Source organism: Ixodes scapularis, unplaced genomic scaffold, assembly GCF_016920785.2.
Source record: "Ixodes scapularis isolate PalLabHiFi unplaced genomic scaffold, ASM1692078v2 PGA_scaffold3__209_contigs__length_174095766, whole genome shotgun sequence".
In the NCBI taxonomy this organism is placed as follows: domain Eukaryota; kingdom Metazoa; phylum Arthropoda; class Arachnida; order Ixodida; family Ixodidae; genus Ixodes; species Ixodes scapularis.
Window position 1 is genome coordinate 106,310,248 of NW_024609868.1, and position 27,776 is coordinate 106,338,023.

Genomic DNA, 27,776 nt, shown 5'->3' on the forward strand with positions numbered 1-27,776 from the left:
AGATGTCGTCACGAAAGTATATCGGTGCGTCACACCTCGTATACATCTTCAGCCTTAACGTAGACAAGCAGGCAGGCCTTGCCATCACGAAAAAAAAAGCAGATAAAAATGCATGATGCGCCAATTACCTTATGGACAGTATCAGCGCTCGTCCTGTGCTCTACTCTCGTTGTCCTCGTCTTTTTTGTGCGCTGTTCCGAATTTCTTAAGTCATTAATCAACTCGCCTGCATCGCCACCCTAATTCATTATCAGTTACCTTAGAGCACTGTGCGAACAGGAAGGCATATGACGGCAGTTTCTTTTTTTTTTTTGTAACAGGACCAGTAGCCGTATTTACTGGTCCTAGTTTATTTTCAAATATGATGATGTATTTATTGAGCAAGTTAGCTATATATAATGTTGCAAATATTAGTACTTTAAGAAGCAGAGGACAGCACTTTTGAGTTTTCGAGCATAGCATGGGGCACTAGGTTGTGGTAGCACTGACCAAACCAACCAGGAGCGTTTATTAAAAAAAAACAAAAAAAAAAACACAGATTTTGAAACAGTCTATTTCCTTTTGAAAAAGTTATCAGCGTATTAATCAATAAGAAATAACTCAATGTCTGCGATTTTTTGCTTTTAGTAATATTAAACTTTTTTTCTATTTAATAGGGTTTTTTTGCTTGTTTTGTTGCTGACGCATCGGCGTCAGCAACATGGCAAAGGCCTAGGAGCGTTTTTTTTTTTTTTTTTGGAAAGGTGTGTTGTAGAAGCAGGTTTTACCTTCCAATTCATTCTTTCTTTTAATCTTCTCATTCTTTTTTTTTTAATTTTCAAGATATTATTTTTTTCTTTTCATGTATCTTTTTCCTCTCTAACTCTTTTCGTGTGTCTTTTTCTTTCCGTTTTTTACTGTTAAGTGTGAATACAAACAAGATCGCTGAGGCTTTATTGTGCTTATGCTAGTTGAAAGAAAGTGTACGTTGTCCCTCGTTCCACTTGTGTCTTATTCGTTCGGTGTTCCTTGACCATAGCAGTCATGATCAGAAGGTGATTTCACCTCCTGTGAAGCATTGCTTCAAGCCGAGCGAATAGGTTCTATTGAACCGAGGACCTTTGAGCGGCTTCCGCGACGTACTTTGTTTTTGCTCCTGAATATTTGGATGCATCGCCGGCATAGAATGCTGTGATTAATAACCTGCACCGTCCTTAACCTCACAGTGGAGTTATTCTTCTCTTCGTGATGCTGGCGGCTGTGGGCACGACGTACGACCTGCTGAGTGCTTCCAAGGGGACTTGGAAAAGGCCAACGTCCTCCCAGAGTGTCAACATTACCATGGCCTCCAACGAGGGGCTTGTAGACGACGGAGAACACAAACGTGAGTGCAATGGACGCGCCCCGTAGTATGTTTAGCGAGCATAAAATAAACTACAAACTAGAATGTACCTGCGCTGCTTGAACATAAATAATTAAAAATGCAAAACAAGGAGATACCACATGATCCCATTTAGCAATGATGGGAGTGCGCTATAGGCTTCGTTTACATGGATGTGACTGCAGCGCATCGGATCCAGTTAGCGAGTCGAATCGGTCCATGTAAACAGCTGGGATCGGATTGGATCCGATCCAATCCGATCCACTAAACGGGGTGGTTTGAGATGGTTAATCCGAATCGAGACTCTCCACGTATACGCTAGCGGATCGAATCGAGTGCTCGAGCGAGGGGTCAAGCGTGAGCGTTGCGTTGCATGCCGCTTGGCAAACCGGAAACCTCGGAAACGATCGGAAGGTCACGAGGTTTGCGTTGTGATCCTTTGACACGAGGTGCCGCCACTGGTCGGTCCGAACCCATGTAAACACAGTGGTTGAAGTGGATCCGATTCGCTAACTGGATCCGATGCGCTGCTGTCGCATCCATGTAAACGTAGCCATGGAGACTTTCGTAAACATCTCACTCGTTTTCTCTGTTTTTATGTTTTAACATATACGATACCAGGCTAAATTGTGTCTTTTATAAATTATAATCAATACATCCCTCTAATAATGTACATGGCAAGTAAGATGGCGGTGTTTTAAAACGAAGACACGTAAATTGTGAAATTTGGGTGCTATGTGCAGTTGCGTTCGCTGTTCGCGGGGAAACCCCAAGTGGTGAATGAGCATACACCAATTCAATTTTCCCGCTAAATTTGGCAGTGAATTCGCGATACACTTTCGGTAACCCCTAACAGTTCCTTGCCGACTTCCGTTATCCAGTTCTGTTAGAGTTCTTTGTATTTATATTATGATCCTTGAGCCCTATATCATACTGAGTAGCATGCGAATGGGATTTTTCACATTTTCTAAAAAAATATTCACAAGCTAGTACGCCAAAGCTCATTGTTTCTTTCAAGATTTATTTTCACCTAATGACTGCGGCTTTCTGGGAAGACACAATTGACTTTGGGTGTCTTGTTCTGCTTCTAATGCAGGAAGCCAGCTCGGCCACGTTCTGGTCTCGTTCTCGCTGAGGGCGAATGGAAGCAAGCTCTTGAGCACGGGCGGGACGCAGAAGGAATCCATCCAGATTTTTCACGGCCTAAAATTCTTCAGCATGGGCTGGATCATTTTGGGACACTCTTACTCATTTGCGTCCACCTGGCTCACATATAGTAAGCTCAATGTAACAGTAAAGTCTTCTATATTTGAGATGTGAGACGCTTAGCCTGCGCCTCCGTTAGAACAGATGATTCTGCATATCTGCGAAAACAAAGTTACATATAAAATTGCTGAACGGGTTAAATGTTATTCTATGTACTTTTGGGGGCCAGTACCCTTGACGAACATTCAAGAAAGAATAGTCTCCCACACATCGAAAATGGTTATTAAGTGGGAAGAGTATATTGATGAAAATAGTTTAAGGTGTCTCCGCTCTAATGAATGGCGCCCAAAACTGTAATTGCAAACATTTTTTTTCTTCTTTTTTTTTCAGGCGATTATATGTGAGGAAATATCTGAATGTCATGTGTCGCTTTTCTTCACTTCTCAGGAAACGCGAACGATCTCAAGATTGTGCCAACAGACATTCTTAGCCAAGGTTTGGCCAACGGCACCTTCACAGTGGATACTTTCTTTTTTATCAGGTTGGTTGTCATAGAGTCGTAGCCCCTTTAACTTAAAAGAAAAGAAGCTTCGAAATAGATCATATTTTATAGTAAATATATTCCAAAACGAAATACTGTATGGAATGTTTAATAAACTGACAGACTGCTTCAGCTTCAACGTGTAAAAACACACCTGCCTTCTATTACTGTAGACATAGACTTATTTCACAACCTAGAGTGTGAAGCATTCTCATGCATCGTTAATATTCTCGGTCGCGTGCATTCATTCATCTTCGTTGTCACTGCCAGCTTAAGAAACAAAACAAAAAACACACGAAAAAACGTAACTCATTTTGTTCGCATTTTTTTAGCCATTTTTTTTTAGTGTTTTTGCCGCGTATTGCTGCGTTCTCATTGGCTGAGAAACAGTAATGAGAGGCTCAAGACATGGGAGGCCCTGCGTTCCTTAAGTTGTCAGTATATGTATGTGCATGCTAACTTGGAAGAAACAGAAGTAAATTATTCTGAGACTTGGAAACCGCATAGCGGCTCAAGGAGAATATAATAATTATAGGTAGTCGGTATTCACCTAAACACCTACTTTCTGGAGACGTTGAAGGCATTCAGAACGAACTGCTCTTAGGAATCGGCGAAACGGCGCAGCAGTTTGGCACGCGCAGAGCAGAGATCGCGAGCCGGTTCGCCGATTGTCCGAAGGAGTTTGTTTTGAAGGCCTTAAACGTGACTATGAAACAAATGTATTAGCGCCCGAGTGTCCGCCGTGGCATTGATTGTTACGAGCTGAAGTCGAGTGCTCGGGCAATTCTCGTGTCCAATCCATGAGCCGCTTTCGACTGTCGTAAGGCAGGTGGTTTCGACCGCACATTATGTCATCAAGCTTTGCGAAGGCAAGATTGAAGGAAATAGTCCCTTTTTATCCTCTCAATTTAACCGCGACCAAGAAGCGTCTGAATCAGTGGAGGTCCGTGCCAATATATTGGGCCACACTAGGACCAAGTGATGAACATTCCAACCCAATATCGTTTCATAAAACCTTTAAAATTCTTGAAACAATACCAAACAACTTAATAAAATAATCAATTGCTATTTTTCTTTCTTCTTTTTTTTTGGGGGGGGGGGAGGGGAGGGAGGGAAGGAGGGGGAGGGGATTAACATGATGAAAGCTAACTCAAATCCTCTACCTCCGTTCTGCAGTGGCGTTCTCGTCGTGTACGTGACGTTGAAGGCCATGGTGTCTGGAGGAGGAAAAGTAAACTGGTTTACCTTCTACACGCATCGGTACTGGAGGTAAGTGCTTTTGGTACATTCTCAACTTCTTACGATGCTTACAAGAGCGTCGATATATTGTGCACGGCAAGAATTGTTTTGTTCTGCGGGGTGGACACAAAGATTAGTAAAAGAATAATACGTTTTCTGCCGAATTTTTCTCCTAAATACGCCTTAGCGAGTTTAAATAAGGGAAGTATGTACGTTTCTTTTATTGATTTGATTTAAGGTGACGGCTGGTGGGAATAGGCCTTTTTTGTGTGTGTGTTCCTACCCATCAAATATCCGTGTATAAGAGTGAAAAGGAAATATTAAGTTGTGTCACATACATGAATAACCGCGCTATTATTATCCATAATAATTGCTATTATTATGTTTGATTTTGTACTTTCATAAGACAAGTTGAATACAAAAATGAGGTTTACTCACTGACAAAAATTATACAAATTAAAGCGAAATAATACTATAAGGTATAGCAGAGTGGACAATGTTATTTGGTGCTAGACAAAGGTAGAAGATATATACAAGCTGATTTGAGGTGGCACTAGCTAAATAGATTAACACCCACTAGGAAAGTGCTACACTGAGGGTGGAACTTAGATTCCAAAGTAAGATTTTAAGTGTTATAATATAAAATTATATGTGCAATATATTTTTTATGATATCCAAATAAGCGCGCGCGATTAACTCCTCCTTTTTACCTACGTTATATGCGAAAAGACCAATAGCACACATTCCAAAAAAGTATCCACCGTCCATAAATACCCCTGTCATGGTGCAGACCATGTTGAAAAAAGATGGATGTGTCTGAACGGCACCACCTCTCCATGGAGCAAGAATCTCCAAGGTTGGCTCTCCATTTTTTTACAAATACCGTGTGATGGCGCAGCAATACGCTGTCTCGAGCAACCGTCCTTATCCGCGCACACATTTTCAATGCCACATGGCACGCGACCACTCCTGCGTGCCGATCCCCAACCCCACAGTGCACCGCCGGAAGACGCGCGAAGTCCGAGTGGAGTTTCGACCCCATTTGTTCCGACATACCTCTCCCTTCTTCCACCTTTGTGCAGACAAAGTAAAAAAGCTACCGCAATTTAATGTGTTGTCGAAAAATGCATTAGCGAATGTTTCAAGCGTAATCTTCCAAACGTCCCCTCCTCCCCTTTTATATTAGACGCTATAGACGGTGACATTTCACTATCCAACACTAGTTGTCTAACCCGAATGCCCTGATGGCCTGTTTTGTTTACAACGTCACGTTGCTTTACCATGTCACTCGTTACTCAGAAAAGTAATAAGTACGTTACTCGTTTCTGTGATTCAAAGGAGATGCGTTAAGTCAGCTTAAAATTAACGCGTTATTTTTTCCTTACTTTAAATATGTCACTTTTATGAGTCAGTAGCCGCTTCCAATATTTGTCGCCTGCAATAATTCCTTGCTTCTAACCCGTTTATTCGGGGACAACCGTGACGATACTGACAAACCTCGCAGATACCTTTTTGTGCTCCATTTCTTACTTCCGCCAGCTGGGGTGAGCACCACGTTGGGAATACATGTGTAGTGCACGTTTCCCTCCAGAAGTAACCGAATGTCGTTGCTCGCTACTTAAAAAAATATATTGCGAATACGTGAAATCGCTTGATCTGTCAAAAAGTAAATAGGTATTTACTTCGTGACAAAAAAAAAAAAGGCATCTAAGTGCAAGTATCGCGTCACGCACATGTCTGCTTCGGGAGAAATATTCCAAACGTCATTTCAAAACGTGTTCACAGGAGCGTGAGGTAGATATGACCTCCCTTTCTTCTCATCGTAGGCATTTGCGGTCGCGGGACAGTGAGACGCTACATGTGCCCTAATCCTCTCCTTATCGCGCTCACGTTCGGGTCGCGGGACGAGGCACTCGCTGGATGTGCCACTTCTTTTGCAACGCCTCACGGTAGGAAGGAGCGAAGGAGAGAGGAGATACCTTAAAGTGATTATGGCACAAAAAGTAAACTGGTAGATTATGCTTCAAATGGAATATACTATCGCGGCCAATGTGAACTGAAACGGAGCTCCCCGTTGCGCGCGGTACTCTAATAGCCGCCTGTCACGTCCCTCGGGAAACTGTCATGTACGCTGACGCCAAGATAACTCTCCTCCGGCGCTCGTTGCGCCACATTGCACTTCCGTGTCGTCTGCTAGTCTGGATGTTTAGGTGATATCCTTTTTGTTTTATCAAACCCTAAAACCTATGCATGACACAGTATAACTCTATTGCTAACGTACTCCAAAAAAGTTTTGAGAGCTGCGACTTATGATCACTCAGTATTCCGTCCACAGTTGAGTAGCTCAAACACGGGTGTCTCTCTGCATTCCCCAAGAAGATATTCGAAAATTTTGAGAGGGACTATGAAAGTGCGTAAGGCATCTAAGCATTAAAAATATTGACAGAAGGAAATAGTATAGAAAGGTCGTTAGCGACTATGGATCGCCTAATTCACGCATTCAGGGATGACGATTTATCTGTGGATGCATGACATGAAAAGCGTCCTCGAGCTACTCGTGCATTAGCGTACATTAGCTATTTTAATAAGTTGTATCGCTCGGATATCAAGCCGCTCGTGAAAATTGGTATCGTCGTTACAACGTCGATGAACTGAACGTCAAATTGTTGTTTTGTTGTGTTACATATTGGACAAGGGGCATATCCAATACACCGCAATTTCTGAGAGTCTACTGTCGCTCTGGCTCCTTTGCCCTTTGATCCTCCACCCTGCATGCACGTGTGAGATCGTCGCGGATGACGGCGAGTTTGTCTGTGACCATCCTATCGTCGTCGCTGGAGGTAGTCGCCAGAAAATGGAAATCAAAACGACAAGCTTCCAGCATCTCTCGATAACAATCACTGTCATCGCTACTGCGATAAGTGTCGAAAACTCCGAAGAAGCGAGCGATGACATAGACTTGAGCATCTTGAGTCCCCGTGCTACCTAAGCCTGGTAGGAACACGAGGAAGCTGAAGAGCGAGACGCCAAGAGAGCCAAGTCTGCGTGTGTGTGAAATGGGACGCCGTGCGTTGGGTGTATGACGTCACAGACCCACTAAACACGACAGCCTTCCTGTATGTGGTGGATCCGAGTGTCCCGCACAAGAATCGATTTACCCGGGCAACTATCCTGCCATATTAAAAAAAAAAATGTGAACATACATTGGATCTAGCAGTATTGTTATCTCATTTTATTTCTGCCGTGCCATAACCCCTTTAACAGTGGTGGTGACGTGCTGAACTAATCTGTGCGAAAGAGACTCCGGATGAGGGAGAGGGAGCGATGTTTTGCTCTGAATAACAAGACGCGATTATTTATAGAGGACAAGCACTGGTGATCACGTTTTGACCTAGTCTTCCGCGAAGCACCGCAGACACACGGCCCCGCCTTTTTTGTGTGTGTTTCTTTCTGTCGCTGCAAGGAGGACAGCCTACTTGCGGTGCGCACACGAGACACAAGAAACCTCGCGAGTTCCCTGTGACGTCATGGGGATATTTCTGGCGGAAGCCTCTAAACGCTCGTCTCCGGTGGCTATATCTGCCTCTTACGCGCGAGATATTGGGGTTGAGTCGCGTAAGCAAATTTGTTATGTTCTTTACATATTCGTTCGCGAATCGCAAAGGAAAATAGAAAGGATTATATTTTTGGGAGGTGGTTATTTAAGGGTCGAGAAGACCTTGAAGATTCCAGGGGGAAGTTTATAGAAAATCCTTGAGCCAGAACCTCGCGTGGCAATCTTTTCCATTTTTGGTTTTGATATGAAGGATTATTTTACCCACGACCTTCTCTATAATAACAGCCTTGTTTCTTTCTTTTTTTTTTTTTTTTTTTTTTACTGCAAAAATAAACTAGGCATCGCCGAACGCTCATTTTCCGCCCAAAGGTAGAGCTAGAGGTCACAACCAGATGCCAAAGTTTCAGCCCGATCCGATACCTTATTCAAAAGTTATAAGTGATTTTCTGAAAATTTCAATCAGAAAATGGAGCCCATTTTTGCCAGTTTTTGGTTTCTGGTGCCATAGAGCCCCATGTATTCGAGAACTCCGTCGTCCGCCATTTTCGCATTGAAATTTTCAGAAAATCATAACTTTTGAATAAGGTATCGGATCGGGCTGAAACTTTGGCATCTGGTTGTGACCTCCCTCTAGCGGTACCTTTTGGGCGGAGAATGAGCGTTCGGCGATGCCTAATTTATTTTTTCAAAAAAAGAAAAAAAAAAAACTGCAATTTTGTTTTTGTGACACCCTGTACTTTGGGGCGATGGACTTGTGCGCGTTCGGCGCGGTCCCAACTTATATATGTTTTATGTTGCCCATTCTTTAACCCGAATCCATGTAGTGAAGGACACTGCTCTCAATACACCCCGTAAAAAGGAAAAAAAAATATTTGTTTACCTGTCACCTCTTTTTTTTTGTGTATGAAATGCTCTTTTACGCTACCCCGACCCAAACTGTTTTCCCTCCGTCTGTGCGTATCCCGCTAAGTGTAGCGGGGCAATTAAGATGCCGCGAGACCTATACACGAATTCAGTTTCTCAGCTAAACTTTGCGGGAAAATTGGTGTCACGTGACCTGACGTTACGGGATATAAAGACCGATTCAGTTTTCTCGCTAAATTAAGTGAAAATATTTACGCCACGTGATCTATACACCAATTCAGTTTCCCCGCTAGATCTGGCGTAAAAGTGGCGTCACGTGTCCTACGTAGCTTAGGAAAATTGACGGCACGCGACCTATATGTCTACTAAGATTCCATGCCAAATTGAGCGGAAAATTTACGCCTTATGGCCAGAACATTAATTCAGTTTCCCCGCCAAATTGAGCGGGAAATTTACGCCTTATGGCCAGAACATTAATTCAGTTTCCCCGCCAAATTTAGCGGGAAATTCACGCAACGTGACCTACACAACAATTCAGTTAGCCGCTAAATTACGCGGGAAAATTAACATCTTGTGACCTAGACATCAATCCAGTTTCCCCGCTAAATGTAGCGGGAAAAATCGGCGTCCCGCGACTTGACGTCACCTGGCCTAAACAACAACACAGTTTCTTTGCTATATTTATCGGGAAAATACACATAACGCGACACATCAATTGCCTCGCCAATTCCCTATAGGCTATAACGCATTTCATGCACTGTAGGAAATTTGAAAGTAAAGTCGCTGCCAGGCGCGTTCACACTGGCGACTAGCGACAGTCGCGCGAGCGACGTGCGACAAGCGACCACCGACGTTCACACTGTGGGTGATCGGCGAGTGGCTACCGGCGAGTCGTTCCTCCGAAGCCCCCGTCGATTGAGTGCACTCACACAGAACACGGGATCGCATTTGGCTGCTTTTCCATTTTCGTGCCTCACAGCTACACACGCATCGTCGTTCCGATATCAAAAAGACTCGTTATGTTGACCTGGGTCCTAAGGAACCGCACAAACAAGCACAACCGCTACATCGGCGTGCACTCGCTCGGGCTACAGCGTCGCAGTACGTACCTGTCAATTCAGTTACCCCGCTAAGTTTGGCGGGAAAATTGATATCACGTGACAAGACGTCATGGGACCTACAGAAAAATTCAGGTTTTCCGCTAAATTTAGCAGAAAAAAGTTACATCACGTGAGCTAATCACTTATTCAGTTCATCTGCTAAATTTAGCAGAAAAAATTTACGTCACGTGACCTATTCACTTATTGTTCATTTGCTAAATTTAGCGTGAAAATGGATGTCATGTGACCTATGAACCAATTCAGTTTCCCCGCTAAATTTGGAGGGAGAATTGATGTCACCTAATCTGACGTCACGGGACCTACAAACGAATTTTGGCTCCTCGTTAAATTTAGCGAAAAAAGTTAATCACGCGACCTGTGCATCAATTCAGTTTCCACGCTAAATTTAGCTGGCAAACACATCACGACATTGCTGTCGCTGTCTAATTGTGTCACGTCGTTTGATCTTCGCGCAATTATTTTTTCTCTTCTACGTTTGATGTTTTCTAGGTTTCTCGCCCCAGTCTCAGCTAAATAAAAGAAAAGAGATAATAACCTTTGCGAATAATGGCCTTCATACATTTGTCCCCTATCGCGGTGGCGGGGAATTAGTGGAAGCTAACACACACATCGCTTTTCCCCGTTATGATTTACAAACCGGTACGCAACAGTAAATCATCGTGTTACCTTACAAATGTTTGCTTATATCAGTCGGACACAATTGATATCAAAAAGGAACTATACGCTACTCTGGAAAATGCTTACAGCTCACGGGAACGCCGCTCCCGCTTTGAGTGAACGTGAGCTGAGAACGCCCTCGCACAAAGCAGAACCAGAACCACGAGCAGAACAGCTGAGATGCAGCGCCACCTCTCAGCAGGGATGCATACAAATACAGTCTCTAAGCGGGCATTGTGGCACTCGCGTGTGACATGGTCTTAAGTATAGGAGGGGTACTGATTTTATCTACGTATGGCCAATGAACCTTTTCGTGCGATACACTTCCAATACTCCAGGCGACTGCAACAGCTCTATTTGCCTTTTCGGCATTGATCTACAGGGTGTCACAAAATAAAATTTACACGGTATTTTTACCGCAAAAATAAGCTAAGTGTCGCCGAACTCTCATTCTCCGCCCAAAGGTAGCGCTGGAGGTCACAGCCAGATGCCAAAGTTTCAGCCCGATCCGATAACTTAATCAAAAGTTATAAGTGATTTTCTGTAAATTTCAATGGAAAAATGGTGGCCGACGGAGTTTTCAAACACGTGGGGCTCTATGGCACCAGAAACCGAAAACGGGCAAAAATGGGCTCCCTTTTCCCATTGAAACTTTCAGAAAATCACTTATAACTTTTGATTAAGTTATCGGATCGGGCTGAAACTTTGGCATCTGGTTGTGACCTCTAGCTCTACCTTTGGGCGGAGAATGAGCGTTCGGCGATGCCTAGTTTATTTCTGTGGTAAAAAAGACCGCGTAAATGTTCTGTTGTGACACCCTGTATAACCGCGAAATTTCAAAGGCAGATCGTCATGTCGCTGCTCAAATAATCGCAATATGTAAACGTTTTGGTTGTGTGCCAATCTACCTCTCTCAGAGGAAAAAACAGTTGGAGGCTTTACGTTATTGACACTTTGAAAAATGCTCATTAGAGCAGGTTTAGAAAGGACACGTGTACAGGCTTAATGTGCCTTCACAAACAATAGCACTACTTATAATATTAGGTTTTTATATTCAGTCTTTATATGCTCAAATTCAATGTTAGGATATTAACGCATAATTGAAATAATTTTGTTTTGTGAAGTAAGATGGTTTTATGGTAAGCTTTTAGCGAGACAATTTGAAATAGTTAGATGGGTATTTTGAGGAATGTCACCCTGAAGGGTCGTTTTTTTTTCTCTTAATGATTCAATAAGTTTGGTCGACTATTAAAGCTCACGTTATATACGCATAGCTGTAAATATGTAGAGATATGAATATAATTAAAATGTGCCGACGAGTGAGCATTACTGATGGAATGAGATAAATGTTACAATACCACCGATAGGCTACATGCTTGACGGGACCGGGAATTTTATGAAGGTACGTTTATAAATTTATAGATCAAGAGAATACACGCCTCAAAGAGAGACCCTCTGGCAAACAATAAAATTAAAGATAGTTCACGAAGAGCCTCAGCTGTAACGGGGCTAATCCCTTTAGTCCTGATAAAGCTAACGTTGTAGCTAAGTGCATTTGCGGCAAATGTACTGCTGTTGAGAGGCTTATTAGCAGGTTCGTTTTTGAGCCCTTGCTTCGAGATTCTGTTGACTTCCGCGCTTTGTTGTGCTCTTTAAAAATGTATACATATTAATAGACTGGGAGTTATAAATAAATAATGTCAAAACAACAAGCGTGTGACCAATTGTTTCATATAAAAATACTTAAAGTGTAAACATAAAGACGGAGAACAGATTTTTCTACATAAACGATGTGTATTTTTGTCCGTCCTTGTATTTATATTCTCAGCAACGTCCGATTGCGACCAATGTGCTCACGTTCAACTTCGTCATTTTTATTTGTTCTTCATCTTTACTCTCTGTCTTACTCTCCCGACAGGATGACTCCACTCATGATGATCGTGGTCGCTGTTTGTGCCACGCTGCTCCCTTATTTCGGCGACGGGCCACGGTGGAGGGAAACAATCTCGACGTACGACGAGACGTGCAAGGCAAACTGGTGGATCAACCTCGTTTACCTGCAGAACTTCATTCACACACCGCAGATGGTGAGTAGGGTTCGATTCGTCACCGAGCTCAGTACCCAGCTCCGACACCGTTAGGTGCAGTCTCCCTGACCGCGTAGTAGACCTACTTGAAGTGTTTTCCCGATGTTCGTTTTTTCGCGCAAGGGTGACGGCAGACAGCAGTGTATATCATCACATTGAATTGGTCTTGAAAATATATTGTTTTTACCACACCGCTATAATCCTTCAAAAACTTAGAGAAGGAAAGCCTTTCTAATGTAAAATTATTATACTGCGAGTGTTCTAATATGCGTCTTTGGTGCATCGTAATGCAAAGAGGTGCCCACCAACCAAATGGCAACACAGATAACGCCTAGAGAACGCGCACTGGCGAAACAGCCGAGCTCACGCCGTCATTGGTTGAGGGGGGGGGGGGGGGGACAAACGCACGTGGATCTAATAAGGGGAGGGGGGGGGGGGTAAAAGAACACACGAGGTGCGCGGGATGCAAGCGAACTTGCTTGCCGCATACATTATAGACTTTATCGTAAGCAGTCACATATCCCAACTTGCGTGGTAGGCATGCTAAGTAACCAGGTGACGTAATCATTCTTTTTTTGTTTTGTTTCAGTGTTTGAACCACACCTGGTTTTCTGCAGTAGATTTTCAATTCTATCTTATTTCGCCGATCATCATATACCTACTCTACAGGTAAGACTAATGAATAGTGCGAGGTTGGCTTCCCCTCACTTGAACAACGTGTGCGGCGAAGAGCCCTTGCCGAAGAAAATCTTTGGTGCGGGATGACGAAAAAGTGGCGCATGTGATTACTGCATAACCAGATTCTTTGGGGGACTCGCTGACACACACGAGCGGCGCTCTTCTCTCAACACGGGGCGACGCTTGAGGCGCAGGGGATTACGAAAGTCTAGGTGGTACGCCGCAGTGCGCATAGCCTGATTTATTTCTTTCGGCGTGCCGTTTGTCTTTTTGTCGTGTGTGGTTTTAACACCATGTTAACGCCAGCGAAAACAGCGAAATGACTACTAAACCGAAGTCCACACGAAATGCCGGCCGGGCGGCGTCCCAGTCGGAAAAATATGGCCGCGAGCTTAAAAGTAAAAGAATTGTAGTCTATAGCTTGAGCTTCAAGAGCCATGCCCTGCTGCTAGAATTAAGTTATTGCGATACCATTTTTATGTACCAAAGGGCAACACGTTGCTTGCGGTCGAGCCCTGACGTAATGCCGCGGGTAAAGTACACATTGCGAGGTACTACTCCCCCAAAACAGGAGCTTAGCTTTTGCTGATGTAGACAAAAATAGTAAAAACGAAGGGTTTTTTCAGATGTCCGATATTTCATGAAGCAGATGACGATCCTGGTGCCTGTATCTGTTTTAGCACAAATAAGGTATTTGGAAACTGCGGAGACAATTATTTCACCTTGTCAAATACATCACGGGGACGACCCATCTGAAACTGAAGAGAATTTCCTGGTCTCGTGAACTGACGCCGGATTTATCAGTTCGGCGCTATTGTGAGAGTTCCCAGAGATACAACATTTGGGATTTCATCTCCTTGAAGCTACTAAAATATTCTGTCACTATAGAAACCCTGCAGACTATACACAGCGAGCCCGCGATGGGGACTAAAATGCGGACCAACTTGTCATATATGTGGTTTGTAATGCGCGATGCCACTCTTGGAGGAGTAGAAAAGAGGGTAGGTTTCGCCGAGAGCAATATATGGCCAGCCCTTCTCTACCAAAGACTGGGTGACCTGGCATTTTGACACCACGGAATGTTGAGTCACACAAACAGGGATTAGGCAACCTTCTCCTAGCACAGATTGTGATGCCGTGCAATTTTTTTAATTTATCAATATTTACTATGAGACTTGCAAACAATATTTTTTCTTCTTTTTAGTGGTTGCTGAAAGGGAAACTTGGCATTTGGAACGTAGTGGCAACGACATTGCGGCACGAACTAATAAAAACTTGTGTCTCACAATAATACCTTCATAAATTAGGTTGTTTTCTCATTAAAAAAACAAAACAGCCTGATTTTTTTTTTTTTATAAGATAGTCGAGCACAATGTCCACAGCAAACTATATTTTTTACTTTGTTGTTATATGCAATACATAGCCCACCTGTTCGCTTGAAGGCTAATGTATTTTAAGCCAATAAAGGGCAGAAAAATCAAATGTTAGTAGTTTATCTACCGTTAAAACTACTTCACACCCCAATTGGAGCAAGCTGAATTATTAAAATACCATACCATCTATGCCACTTCTATTACCGCAACTACTGCGTAGTGTCTTAGAACAAGAGGTTTACCATCTCTCTTGTATTTTTCTTTCAGGAGACCTCGATGGGCAGTAGGACTGGCCTCTGTACTTTTCCTGGCCTCAGTGGCGACCACCGCTGTCCTTACGGCCCTCAACGATTACCCTGCCTTCCCGTACATAAGTGCCATCGTGTAAGCTCATAAATCACTAACATTTATCACTGTTCAAACAGTTGAATGCACAAAGTAAAAAAGTTTTCTCAACTGTCAGTGTAAAAAAAAAAAAAAAAAAAACATTATCTGCTGGAAAGTTGCAGGTGAAGTGGCTCCCACAGACTTAACATGACTGTTTGGTTTTTATTATTCTTATCAGAGAAAAAGCTGACAACCACTTGGTATTTGGATTCTGACAATGTTAAATGTTTGAAGATTTTGTTTTAAAGGAACGACTTTTATTGTTTTTTGTGGGAAGGGAAAATAAACTAGGGGATTTACCAACCTTCAAGTGCATTACTTGCATAGAACCGGCATGGTTCCGGCATGGTTCCGGCATGTGCTCGTTTCTCTGCTGCTCATGCGTGCTAGTTCCGGAGGCGTACAGTGGGTGACCAACAATTAGCTACTACCGCCTCCCCCCCTATATGCAAATCTTTGTCCGGTGAGACGAAGAGTGCACCTTATTCAACTTCCAGAGCGTTATCGAAAATATATATTACGCAGCTGTGAGCAATTAAAAGAAAGGAACAAGCCTCCACACTTAGGTTAACAATGAGTGATTTCTTATTTAGACAGAAAATAAATGCCACAGTCAGTATGGTTGTACTTTTTAGAGACTCGCTCTGCATCTCCGGTTGTTTGAGCCAAGAACCCGATTCCTCTTAGAGAAAAAAGATGAAAGAGGCTGAAAACAAAATTAAAATGAATTTCCTTGCCGTACTTGAGGAATGGTACAAAATGTTACTACTCACAAAAATGACACTAAAAGAAACCTTGAAAAAATAACCATCAGACTAATTCTGGGGAAGATAAAAAAAAAATGTGCCAGAGGGAGAAAAATGGGAAATTCACAGGAACAAAAAGGAAAGGGTAAATGTAGCAGGCCTTTCATTGGCACACTTCAAATTACGCTACAGTCAACACGAGGGGGACAAACCCAGGAAAACAAACTTTCGGCCCGTACGGCCAAACGTAGTGACGGTGCCTAGAGACGCCGATATGGCTACACTGCTATCATCAACGGCTGCCCAGCGTTTCATTGATGAATAGTGACCTACTAGATGAAGACGGCATTGCGCCTTGTCTATCCTCCGTCTCACTAAAACCGTGCAGTACGACGAAAGCTGCGGGGGAGAGAGCGCATGCCAACCTGTTCAAGAGGGCGGAAAAGAGGAACGGTTGAGAAGGGCTGGGATTCCCCGTTCCTCATTTCCCTCTTCCTGAACAGGTCGGGACGCACTACACGGAGTATAATTGGTCTGCCTCCAGCATGCGCATTCCCTAGTGAAAACTCTTCTATGTATAAGAAATGTCTTCGTGCAATAAGCGGAAATGATTAAATAAGATGACATAGGATCACACAAGAACCTTATAAGAACAATATAAAATTGCACAAGACGTTTTTCAGCTCTTCTCATATAATATCATATAGTTCTTATATTTTCTTATGGAGTTATTTTATGTTCTTATATGATATTATTTGATCACATGCGTTTATTTGACCGAGAAATGTCATACATATAAGATTTTTCACCGGGGTGTTTACGTTAGCCATGCTTTACAGCTCGTACACGTCCAAGGCTAACGAGAAGCCGAAGCTTTATCGGAGATACCAAGCCAGCGTCGGAGGCGAGCCAAATGAAAGTTTTTTAGCCGATCTCCTCCTGTTTGTGAATATAGAGCAGGCGAAGGGCATTTGCGAGAACGTGAACACTGCTCGGCGCTGACGCTAAAAATGCTTCGGAAGAACGCTTCGTATAGTTACGGCACGCTAGCGTTGGGAAAGATAGGACCGTGTGTTATATTAAGTATTAAATTCAATAAACGAGTTCAGCAGGTTAGACTGAGACTGAGCGACGCAATTTTTTTTTCTAGGCCTATCGAAAAAATGAACGACTACATGAGGGACGTCTACATCAAGCCATATTGTCGCATCGGGCCATTCCTGGTTGGAATGTTAGTTGGCTATTTCATTCACGTCACCCAGGGAGCCGTCATCATCAAAAGGGTAAGCCTACGATTCCAGCAAATACCAAAACCACCAAGCCATGCTCACGCCTTATTTATATCACGCTCACTTTTTTGTAGTGAAAATTTAAAACAAAGAAAAGTAATGTTTTGTTGGATATAGGAAATGCGTTCTATTTTCTTAACTCTGGGTGGCAGCCTCCGTTCCACCCCCTCCTACTCCAAATAAAGCGGACTAATTTTCAAATATGTTTAGTACAGTACACGTTGGTTAGGACTTGATAAAAAAAAGCCAGCTGAAATCGTTTAACTTGTATAAAAAGGATGTGATGACGAATCAAATATACTCTTTGTTTTGGCTTATTTTTTTTTTTTTAATAATTTAAAAAGAGGTGCAGTCCTGTCTTGATTTACGGTGCAGTCATGACGATCTACGCAGACCGGAGGGCCCATCTTACTGTGCCGAATGTGCGCAAACAGTTCCCTAAAACTCCTTAATGTTGTCGCAAGCGCATCTTTCAGCGTTGCACAACAGCGACGATAGCAAGGCGACTACGCTTAGACACCCGCGTCTGCTGCTTTGCGCCGTGCTCTCGCCAAGTTTCAGCGCGTTTGCATCTTGGGCGTTCTCTGGAATCCCCTAAAGATGACGTAATGCACATGCCTTACTACGACGTGGTAGTGGATGGATGAATATGGCTGAACACTTTCAATCGGGCGGCAGTCTGCGCCACCTTGCCAGGGCTTTTAATTTCAACAATTAACACCGATGAAATTTGTAATTAAATAAAAAATGGGGAAGTATTTTCCATCGCGACTTCACAGGAACTGCGGTTATATAGGGGCACAACACGGGCTCACAAGCGCATGTTCTATTTTTCCACAAATTCCGTATATGGATAGGATTGTCAAACCTGGGGCGGAAGCTAGCCTCTGTGGTAACACGCCCGCTACACACGCAGTGAACCTAGGATCGAATTCCGAGAGCGGAGGGCGATTTTTGTCGAGGAGCTGGCAATATAGCGAAAAATACACTACGCCTTGTTATGCCAGCTACACAAAACAACTATCGAAGTAAAAAAAACACAAAAAACTCCATTAGGTTTTTTTTTTTTTTTTTTAATATGCACCCAGTTTAGTCAAACCTGATGAATTGCGTGCGCTCGCGCATCTTGGGCATGCACAGTTGATATCTGTGCGTGCTGTCGTCTGAAATGACATACTAAGAGTCATTTAACATATTAAGATGGCGCTTAGTGTAGCCTTACTAGAGCGATAGCTGAGAAGAACAAACGAAGGTGCATCTCGAGACGCCGATCAGTCGTGTTCGGTAATGCCCTAAAAGATCTGGGGCCCTAATCTGGACACTGTGCGAACTAGTCGGCGAGGTATCCGGCGGCTCTGATAGGCCGGCGCCAAGGTCAAGTGCGGCATTGACCAATCACGGCCGCCAAATTTCTCGCCGACTTTCTCGCCAAGTGTCCAGATTAGGGCTCCTGTACGGTGAGCAAGTATCCCATTATGAGTCCTTGGCGTGCAGCGGAACGCAAGGGGGGGCACGCCAATCGAAGGGTAATACAGAGAACCCGCCGTTAACGCGCCATGACGACGCAGTCAAGACCTCGCCTTTGTTCTTGAGACCCTGGAGAACCAAAGGCTCGCGTGCGCATTCCGAGGCTAAACAAACGCACCGGGGGCGCAAGGAGTAGACGAACTTGCTGGCCGCACACTCTGCTTCACGATACGGAAATCAAGTGTTCCGAAAGGCGCCTCCCGCGCATCGGAAAGCACGGATGTGCACGCCGATCAACAGGTAATAAGAAGAACGCGCAGATAACGCGCGACGACGTGGCAGTCCCTCGTGCGTAGTCATTGGCTTAGATCGGCGTGGAAACAAAGACACGTAATCGCATCTAAAGTCCCTAAGAAGAGATTCCTACAAGTAGCGACATTCTTTGAAACGCCGACTGCGCGACGGCGTGGCAGGTTTTTTTTAGGAAGCGAATGGTGGCGAGCAGCTGAAATTTGAACTGAATGACTCCATTTTATTACAGTCGAATGTGCTTTGTAGTTTGTTCTTGTTGTCGTAAATTGTAAAATAATTATCGAGGGACTTTAGGCGCATCTGGAGGCCAAACCAAAAAAAAAAAAAATTTCCAGCGACCTTTGCGTTTGCATATAGCAAGAAATACGGATTTGAGAAATGATCATTTTAAGTTGTTTCGAAGGCTATATAGACCCCAGTGCCCGAAATTTTAGCCCCCTGAGATAGAAAGTGTGAAAATTAATCTCCAACGCAGGCTCTTGTGACGGGAGAAGTTGCGCATAAAACAATATTTTTGCTTTTTGCGGCACTCTTGTCATTGGTGCGGTTCTTGGAGCTTCGTGGCTACGCATTTCTGATGTTCTTGCTCGGCAACATGTGCACTGGTTTCTAAAAAAAAAACAAAAAAAGAAGAGTCTGTAAAAAAGCCCAGCCCCTCTATTTTGTCATGGCGTCAGCATAAACAAACACAGTGGCGCCCGTAGAGCAGATGAGACACTGGTTAAAACAGTCTTGTCTAGTATAGGTGGCGTGGCATCAATTTATTTATTTATTTATTTATTCGGTTACGCACAGCGCCCTTGCTAGGGCATTATTGTAAGGGGGAAGACAGTAGAAAATTTACACAAATGCAAAGTACATGTCGAGAAACAGAGGGCTGTGTGATGCGGGATGATTCACAATGATCACAACACCAAAATATGTATAAACACCACAGCAAGTTTACAACAGAAACACCAAGAAAAGTCGATAAACAAAAGGTTAACAGCAAACAAAGATAACTAATTTAACAGAAAATTTGTATGGTTGTAAAAATCAGAAATGTGGTGCAGAGACGATTTCAGCTGGTAAGTTGCTCTAATCGTGCACTGCACAGGGGAAAAAAAACTATACTTAAATATGTTTATTCTGCACCTGTATTCGCGAACTTTCATAGGGTGAACTCTACGGGGAGACGCATAGGTTGGTTCTTTTATGTACTGTGCTTTACCAATGCCATTATTGTGAATAAATATGTTATAAAATAAGGCCAGTCTAAGATACATTCAGCGGTCTGCAAGCGAACGCCACCATAATTCATTACCTATAACAGACGAGCTTTTCGAGAAATCATAATCGCCTGACACAAACCGCGCTGCACGTCGCTGTTTACGTTCGAGCTCATCTATACTTGTCTTGATGTAAATATCGCACGTGGTGCAAGCATAGTCTAAATTCGGACGCACGTTTGCCATATATAAAGTTTCTTTGAGTTTTGTGGGTGCCTTCCTAAAGTTACGTTTGAGAAAGTTTCACGTGCGGCTAGCCTTAGAGGACAGATAATTAGCATGAGTGTTCCAGTATAGTTCGCTGGAAAAGAGAACTCCGAAGTGCTTATATTTTGGAGCAACCGATAAGATCGTGACCAACGAAATATTCTGTCAGCAGAGATCGTCATTTGTTAGTAAACCTGACTAGATTGCATTTGTTAAAGTTTAGAATCATCTTCCATGTTTGGCACCACAATCAAATAGAGATAAGGTCATTGTTCAAAAGCTCAGAGTCGTCCTCACATGGGATGTCGCTGTAGACACAGCAATCATCGGCATATAGTCTGACGCGACTAGAAATATACACAGCTAAATCATTTATGTATATCGAAAAAAAGAAGGGGACCGAGGACAGATCCTTGAGGGACACCCGATAAGGCGCTTACATTTGACGAACTCAAACCGTATATAAAGTTTACAATATACATAAAGAAAAGGCGAGGTGACGTCGGGTCACGTGACGTCAAATTTTCCGCCAAATTTAGTGGGGAAATTACATTGGTGGATAGTTCACGTGACGGGGAGACTCAATTGGTGTGTCTGTCACGTGACGTCAATTTCCCCGCTGAATTTAGCTGGAAATGCACGGATGGGCAACATTTTTAGATGTGGAGGGACGTTAAAATAGCATTTTATGCTGTCACACGCACGAGCTGCGCAGAGATTAAACAAACTTGCCCATCGTAGAAGTGCGACCGCATGCGTACGCCACGATCCGATGGAGCCAATCAAGCAGTGGCAAAAGAGCATCGCCACGGCACTTATCGTATTTGTGCGTTTGTTATTAGAGAGTTTTAGGGAACCGTTTTGTCACACACGATACGGTACGATGAGCCCTCCGGCACGTACTCCGCATGCGCAACTGCCGAAGAAACTCACATGCACAGTTCGTACCGGACGGCTTATCGTACCTTATCGGATGTGCGAAAATGGGTCCCTAATCTCTCTATTAAAGAGTTTTAGGGAAGGGTTCTCAACATCCGATACAGTGCGATGGGCCCTCCGGTACGAACTGCGCATGCGTAAACGCTGAACACTCGCGCATGCGCAGTTCGTACCGGAGGGCCCATCGTACCATATCGGACCTACAAGAACGGTTTACTAAAACTCTCTAAAAGGGAGTTTTAGGGAGCTGTTTTTGCCCATCCGACACGGTACAATGGGCCCTCCGGTACGAACTGCGCACGCGGTACCGCAGAAGACTCACGCATGGGCAGTGAGTACCGGAGGGCGCATATCGTACCGTGTCGGATGTGAAAAAAAAAAAAACGGTTCCCTAAACCTCTGTTACCTACTCAGCCGTTCACACACTGTAAATGCACCGCGATCCTCCGCTTTTTGTTTTGTGTGCGTGATTGGTTTAACCGGTGGTTGCAAGCCCGGAAAGACAACGAGCACCTGCAGGATGCGCTTTTGGCGCCGCCTGCTTCTTCGGATCGTCGGCTGCGGCAGGACTTGAAATGTAACGGAACAAGGCCTTAGCACGGCATTTTTGACTTCTGCGATTAGAGGAGCGGGGCATAAATTGGGCCTGAGTGCCGGGTCATTCAACGTGGGCTCGTTTTCCATCAGTGAGAGCACGTATCCAAGCTTAGCGCTGACGCAGTAATCGCGTTCAATCTGTCACCCGCGCTGTCGGATCCAATATGTGAAGTAGAAATTTCAGCACTGCGGGGATCTATGTTGTGCTACGTTTCGGCTTAAGTTCAGATACATCCGAGGCTACGAGCTGATGGGACCATGCAGAGAGTGTCAAAAAGCGTACCATCTGAGTGTTTGCCACGCGTCTTGTACGTGCCGAACGAACGACGGGGAATCTTAAAGCCTCCGCGGAGGACTGGGGATTAATCTGGACCACCTGGAGAACTTTTGACGTGCAACCGAAAGCTCGATTACACGGCGCCTTCTCCACTATCAGCTTCCGTCTTATTGCGTGCAGGGATACGAACCCGCCACCTGGGGATCCGTAGACTGGCGGTTTGCCTCGGAGCAGCCGAGGCGGTGTTTTATCATCGCTGAACCAATCATACACAGAAAAGGCCTACCGAGTAGCACTTTTGACGATGTTTGCTTGGTCCCAGTAGCTCGAAGTGTCGGCTGTTTCTGGACTTGAGCGGAAACAAAGTATAACAGATGTTGTCTCGGCCCCCGTTCTCTAAGCGGATTGCAAATTAGCAAATTGACACGAATTTCATTGTGTGCCGCTTGGGAAATCTGAAGCCGGCGGAGTGGTCGCCGCGTGACTCCACTGAATTGTGAAGAGTGGCGTAGCGCGTGGAACGATCGCGGAAAGCTGAGTGCTCGATGACTGAACACCAATTCGCATGACCGGTTACTCCTAAATTTTATTTTCGTCTTTCATGGCGCGTTTACACTTGCGGATTCGCGGGCGGATACGCGCTAGCGGAAAATGTGAGCTCAATGGCGATATAAACTTGTCGCTGACGCAAAAGCCGGATCAGTCGGGGACCCATATTCCGGATTTTCCAGAAGCGACAAGACGATTTGGCCCTCCCTATTTTATCCACCTTCTGCCTGCACAGATCCGCCCTCAAATCCGCACGTGTAAACGCGCCATTACGCACCCTTCCTGCAGCAGGCAAGTGATCGTGCCACGTTAGGCAACAGCACTGAGAAAGTTATAATATCAGACAAACGCGGTGTTGTTACAAGTCTTGTTTCGAGTTTTTCAAAAGTTGGTGAACGGATGAGAAGTGACTTGGACGTTTCCTATGATGAACCGGAGCTGCGATGGAGATGCGTATCTCCTCAAGACGTGTAAAATGTTCATCCTACGTACTTAGGGGTATCCTTCGCTGTTAGTCCACGGTAAGGGTACTTGATCGCATTATACTTATATGTGTATGCTTGCCTTGCCCTGGGCTTTTCTTTTTTTTCCCCTCTAAACCTACTTTGCTTACAAGCAGCGGAACCGCCAACAAGCGGAGCAGCTTCGTTCGCTGCATTGAGTGCCACCGGGCAACGTTCGCTCTATGCTCGCTAGCCCCGTGAATGTTCAAAGACTGGAATTTACGGGTCTTCAAAGTTCACTAGGAGAATCGGCTTTTTATTTTGATTTCTAGTGCAAGAGACGTAGCTAGATGTGTTTTGGGCCATTGGGAGGGTCAAAGTGCCAGCAGTGCCGCATCTTTCTCTAGTGTTGATTGTGCAAACAACTACTGAGCATGACTGGGTTTTTCTCTCGTTTTTCTTTGACAAGAAAGGCTTTGGATCACCGGCGTTGCGTGCTATAGTATACTTGGGTCACTGCCAGTATGCTCGTGTAAAGTAGGAAACATTCCAACCCATTATTGTAGCACCTCCCGTTGCTGTAATTTTGTCTGTCGTCATATCTCATCCAAAAATGCCCACGCGTGCACATTCCGCGGTGTACGTGGAGAGATAATTGCGCTCTTACTTAGAAAAGTGGTATTTCCTAAGAGTGAACTCGTTTCTTGTGGTCCGTTTCCGGCACAAGAAATAATTTTAAGTGAAATTGCTTTTGTCTGGGTTTATCATCTGTCAGGATTATTCCGTACATCGGAGTAATGGACTTTTTTGTATGCTTTGCGGTGAATTGGACTCCCATGCCTTTTTTGTGTGTTCCTAGTTTCTAAAGCTGAAATTTTCCTTCAAGTTAATCAATTACTAAAAAATAGAGTGGCTTTTCTAAAAGGTCCCTGCAGTGGACAGGCTGCATCCCTGCTGAAGGTGGTCATTTTCTCTTGAAGGCGTACGTGTGGCTGGGCTGGTCGCTGTGCGGGTTCGTGATGCTCGGCGTGCTTTACGCCATGTGGCCCGCCAATACGGGCCAGGCACTGCCATCCTTGGGCTGGGCAGTCGTGTATGGAGCTCTCAGTCGCACCCTGTGGGCCGCCGGCCTCTCTTGGATCGTGATCGCGTCCGTCGCCGGATACGGAGGTCAGTTTGCTAACGCGAGCGCTGTGGTCGATTGCTCTGTGTAAAGAGCCTGGATTTCATAAAAAGAGCAAGAGAAAGAGAGGGAGAGTGACAGAAAAAGAGAAAGAGGGAGAGGGAAAGAGATAGAGGGGGAGAAAGAGGGAGAAAGGGATGAAAGAGGAGAGAGGGAGCAACTCAAGCCATGGCAAACAAGCTCTTGCAATTTAATGGCGCACGCCCTTTCGCAGACTCGGTGCTTGTGTAAAAATATGATTTTTGTTACTGCTGGCTACAACCTCGAAAGAGTTAGCTAATGCACGCAATTCCAAGGAAAAACACAGATTATGATTCTAAGCATCTCAGACATTGGTGAGGGTGACAAAAGCCATAACTCGGTTCTAACACGCGCCCAAGATTTTTCCAAGTTAAAGTGTTTGAAACCTGCAATATTGTTTTCTTTTTCTTTTTCTGTTCATATTTATATATTTGTGCACCAAAGAAGAGACCTGCATGGTTATTTTGAGCACGTATAATAAAATAAAACTAAATTAAATAAATAAATATATAAATGAAGGTTAATTGCATGGTTTTTTTTACATAATTCAGTGTCCAAAGATTTATTTATCTGGCATTAGCATTGGATCCCCTCCGCTCCTGTCCATTCACCATCCAAAGCATTAGCCGTTTCCTAGTAAAGCCTTCAATGTATATTTATGACTCCCGCGCATATGTGCATATTCAATGTCAAAATATAGGCGTAAGGCAGTAACTTTAGCAGGTAAAAGTGAAAGCAACTATCTCTAGGCACATTAAAATTATCTTGTTATCCCTAATGTTATCGTGATTGTCACTTGATCATCTGTGTTGCTCTTTATTGTCACTTGACACCCCGTACAGCGCTGCCTTTTGAGTCTTAATCCGTATGACATCTCAAACGGCCAAAGATTATTTGTGCAGGAAATGTTCCTAATTATACTTTTATAACAACTCTCAGTAACTAAGGATGTTTAATGTTTTTTTCTTCGTTTCTTGCCGTTGTACAGCGATGCCAATCTTTATTGCTGATACACCAATGGGTTTTCGGGGAAAAACAGAATATAAATAATAATATTATAATGATTTTGATGTCAATAACAGTTGGTTTCTGTTAACTTTCGGTTCGCCTCAACTTTCTGCAGGAGTGGTAACCAAGCTGCTCTCGTTCGGTGCCTTGATGCCCCTGAGCAGACTGACGTATTCCGCCTACATCATCCATCCCGTCGTTATGGCGATCTTCTACGGTTCACGCGAAGAAGCGTTCGACTTCTCACCGTTCCTACTCGTGAGTCAGTCTCTACCGAAAATCCTACGACACCGCCTTATGGGACGATCCAAAGGGATCTTAGGGCGGTGAAGCGAACGTCTTGGGCAACGAACGCGCTTCTGTTCAACCCACCCACTTTTTGCGCTGGCGGAGGCGCACACGCTACAAACCTAACCTATCTGCATGCAGGGTTATTGCTTTTCTAAAACGACAAAATACTTTATTTCCATTTAACATACTTCTGGGTTGGTGAAGCCCTCAGGCGTAGTTGACTCGTTCACCAAAGCGGCTTGATTGTGTCGCTCGGCTGATTTCCTTCCAAACTGGGCTATTATTCTTTTTCAATATTAAACAGATCTATAAACAACCTTATTTTTATACGCGAGCTGATACCTTTTAGGCACGAGAATCCGCCGAATTCAGTCTTTATAAAGAGTGAAACTTCTCACTTGCCCATCTTCATTGTGAGTGCCATCGCCTTGAAGTTCCGCGATGCGTATATGAGTTGATTCATAGTTTTTGCTTTGAGTACCACACTCGATTATGTGTTTCTTGCCGGTGAAGACTATTTTTGTTCTGTTTCTTGCAGACTTACTTCACCCTAGGCAACGTGACTCTCAGTTACGGCATTTCCTTCGTGCTGTCCTTGCTCTTCGAGGCTCCCGTACTGGCGCTCGAGAAGGCCCTTCTGGGCCGCAAGTGAGGGATGACTTCACTCGACGCGGAGGCTACGAAGCAAAGATTTAGTTTCTTGGAGAGTTCCGTTTTTCACCGCAGCTGAACTCACTGGGGCCGCCTCACTCGACGTTACATCTCATTTGTGATGGTCTTACCAAATCACAATTAGGTTTAGTGCTTGGGGGCTTTTATTTGTATGCTGGTCTTGGTAAAGACTTAGTTTCTAAGGTAAAAAATGAGATTCTCCCCCCCCCCCCCCCCCCCCTTTGTTCGAAGCGAAACGACTACTGTGTTTTGTTGTATTTTTAAATTGGGTGTTAAACAGTGCGTGCCAAGATAAGGTTTACATATTAAAAAAGTTAGTAAAAGGAATCTATAGATTCACGAGAACTCCGTTTTCGCAGTTAGGTTATGTTTCCGGGCTGACAATAAGTTCAAGGCGTATCGTTGCTGTCCTTTTCTAATTATTTATTCAACTTTCAATATTTGTATCAAATATAACAAAGGTATTCGTTTATATTGGTAATTTCAGGGTGGCCGAACTTCAAAACTGTTTCACTTCATGTAATTCTCGTAACAAACCGATATTGCAAGATATGCGACTCTAAATTTGCGACTCATTCAGGTTTATTACGCATTGAAAATCGCTAAAATATGCTCGAAAGCTCTCTTCATTGAGGCGCAGGCCGTTGCGAATGAAACACCTATGACAACGGGGTGCAGATGACAAGAATTTTTCTCCGGTTAAGAACGAAAAAGAAAGGGTTGAAGGAGATGACTCTCCTCCAACAGCGATGACTTCTCTTTGTTTGGAGTCTTTGAAATTCCGGGAACAAACTTTCGTGCTGTTGTCATTGATTTGTGTTTTGAGATAACAGAGAACAAGCGTACCTACTCTAATGGCATTGCAAGGGTATTGCAAGGATATTCACGGACATTCCAAGGGCATTCCTACGGCATTACAGGATTAACTCAAGGCACATATTGTGGTGCTTTTGACGGCATTCAAGAACATTCCAATGGCGCACTGTCACAGACACTGGCAATATGAGAGCCGCGGTTATTTTAGTGTGGACAGCGATGTGATATAATGTGACTGTGGTGCAAAAAAGTATGTAAAGCGTCTGCAAATGTGATGTTCCTTCGCCTTTGGTGGTACACCGGAGACAAATGTCACAAAGTGGTTTGTTGGCAATGTTCCAACGAAATGCTGGGCTCTCTTTCCTGCATGCTTCATACACAGAGTATTTGATTTTAATTCAAAAATATTCAGTAAAAAACTTAATGAAGAGTGCATCAATGCGTTTTGCGCAGGTGAGTTATACCACCACGCGGACATTATGAAGGAGGTTATTTTTCACACGTCAAATAATTCCCTAAAATTTCTCAAAAGCCTTTTTAATAAATGAAAATAGACATATCATGTCAACTAGAAACTTTCTGAGCGTCAACGAAAACCACTAAATCAGTCTATTTTAGAATG

The 27,776-nt window shown here is 43.9% G+C and overlaps 1 protein-coding gene across 1 annotated transcript in view; it reads left to right on the forward strand.

Moving 5' to 3' along the window:
• The window catches only part of LOC8043167 (nose resistant to fluoxetine protein 6), a 78,698-nt gene extending 52,324 nt beyond the window's left edge, over positions 1-26,374 (forward strand). Inside the window, exons 5-15 of the mRNA XM_029994870.4 lie at positions 1,206-1,363; positions 2,457-2,636; positions 3,014-3,107; positions 4,284-4,376; positions 12,463-12,631; positions 13,221-13,300; positions 14,950-15,066; positions 16,966-17,098; positions 24,144-24,333; positions 25,491-25,633; positions 26,205-26,374. Coding sequence (XP_029850730.3) covers positions 1,206-1,363; positions 2,457-2,636; positions 3,014-3,107; positions 4,284-4,376; positions 12,463-12,631; positions 13,221-13,300; positions 14,950-15,066; positions 16,966-17,098; positions 24,144-24,333; positions 25,491-25,633; positions 26,205-26,318 — 1,471 coding nt within the window. The 3' untranslated portion in view covers positions 26,319-26,374. The remainder of the gene's footprint in view (positions 1-1,205; positions 1,364-2,456; positions 2,637-3,013; positions 3,108-4,283; positions 4,377-12,462; positions 12,632-13,220; positions 13,301-14,949; positions 15,067-16,965; positions 17,099-24,143; positions 24,334-25,490; positions 25,634-26,204) is intronic.
• Positions 26,375-27,776: the final 1,402 nt, after the last annotated feature.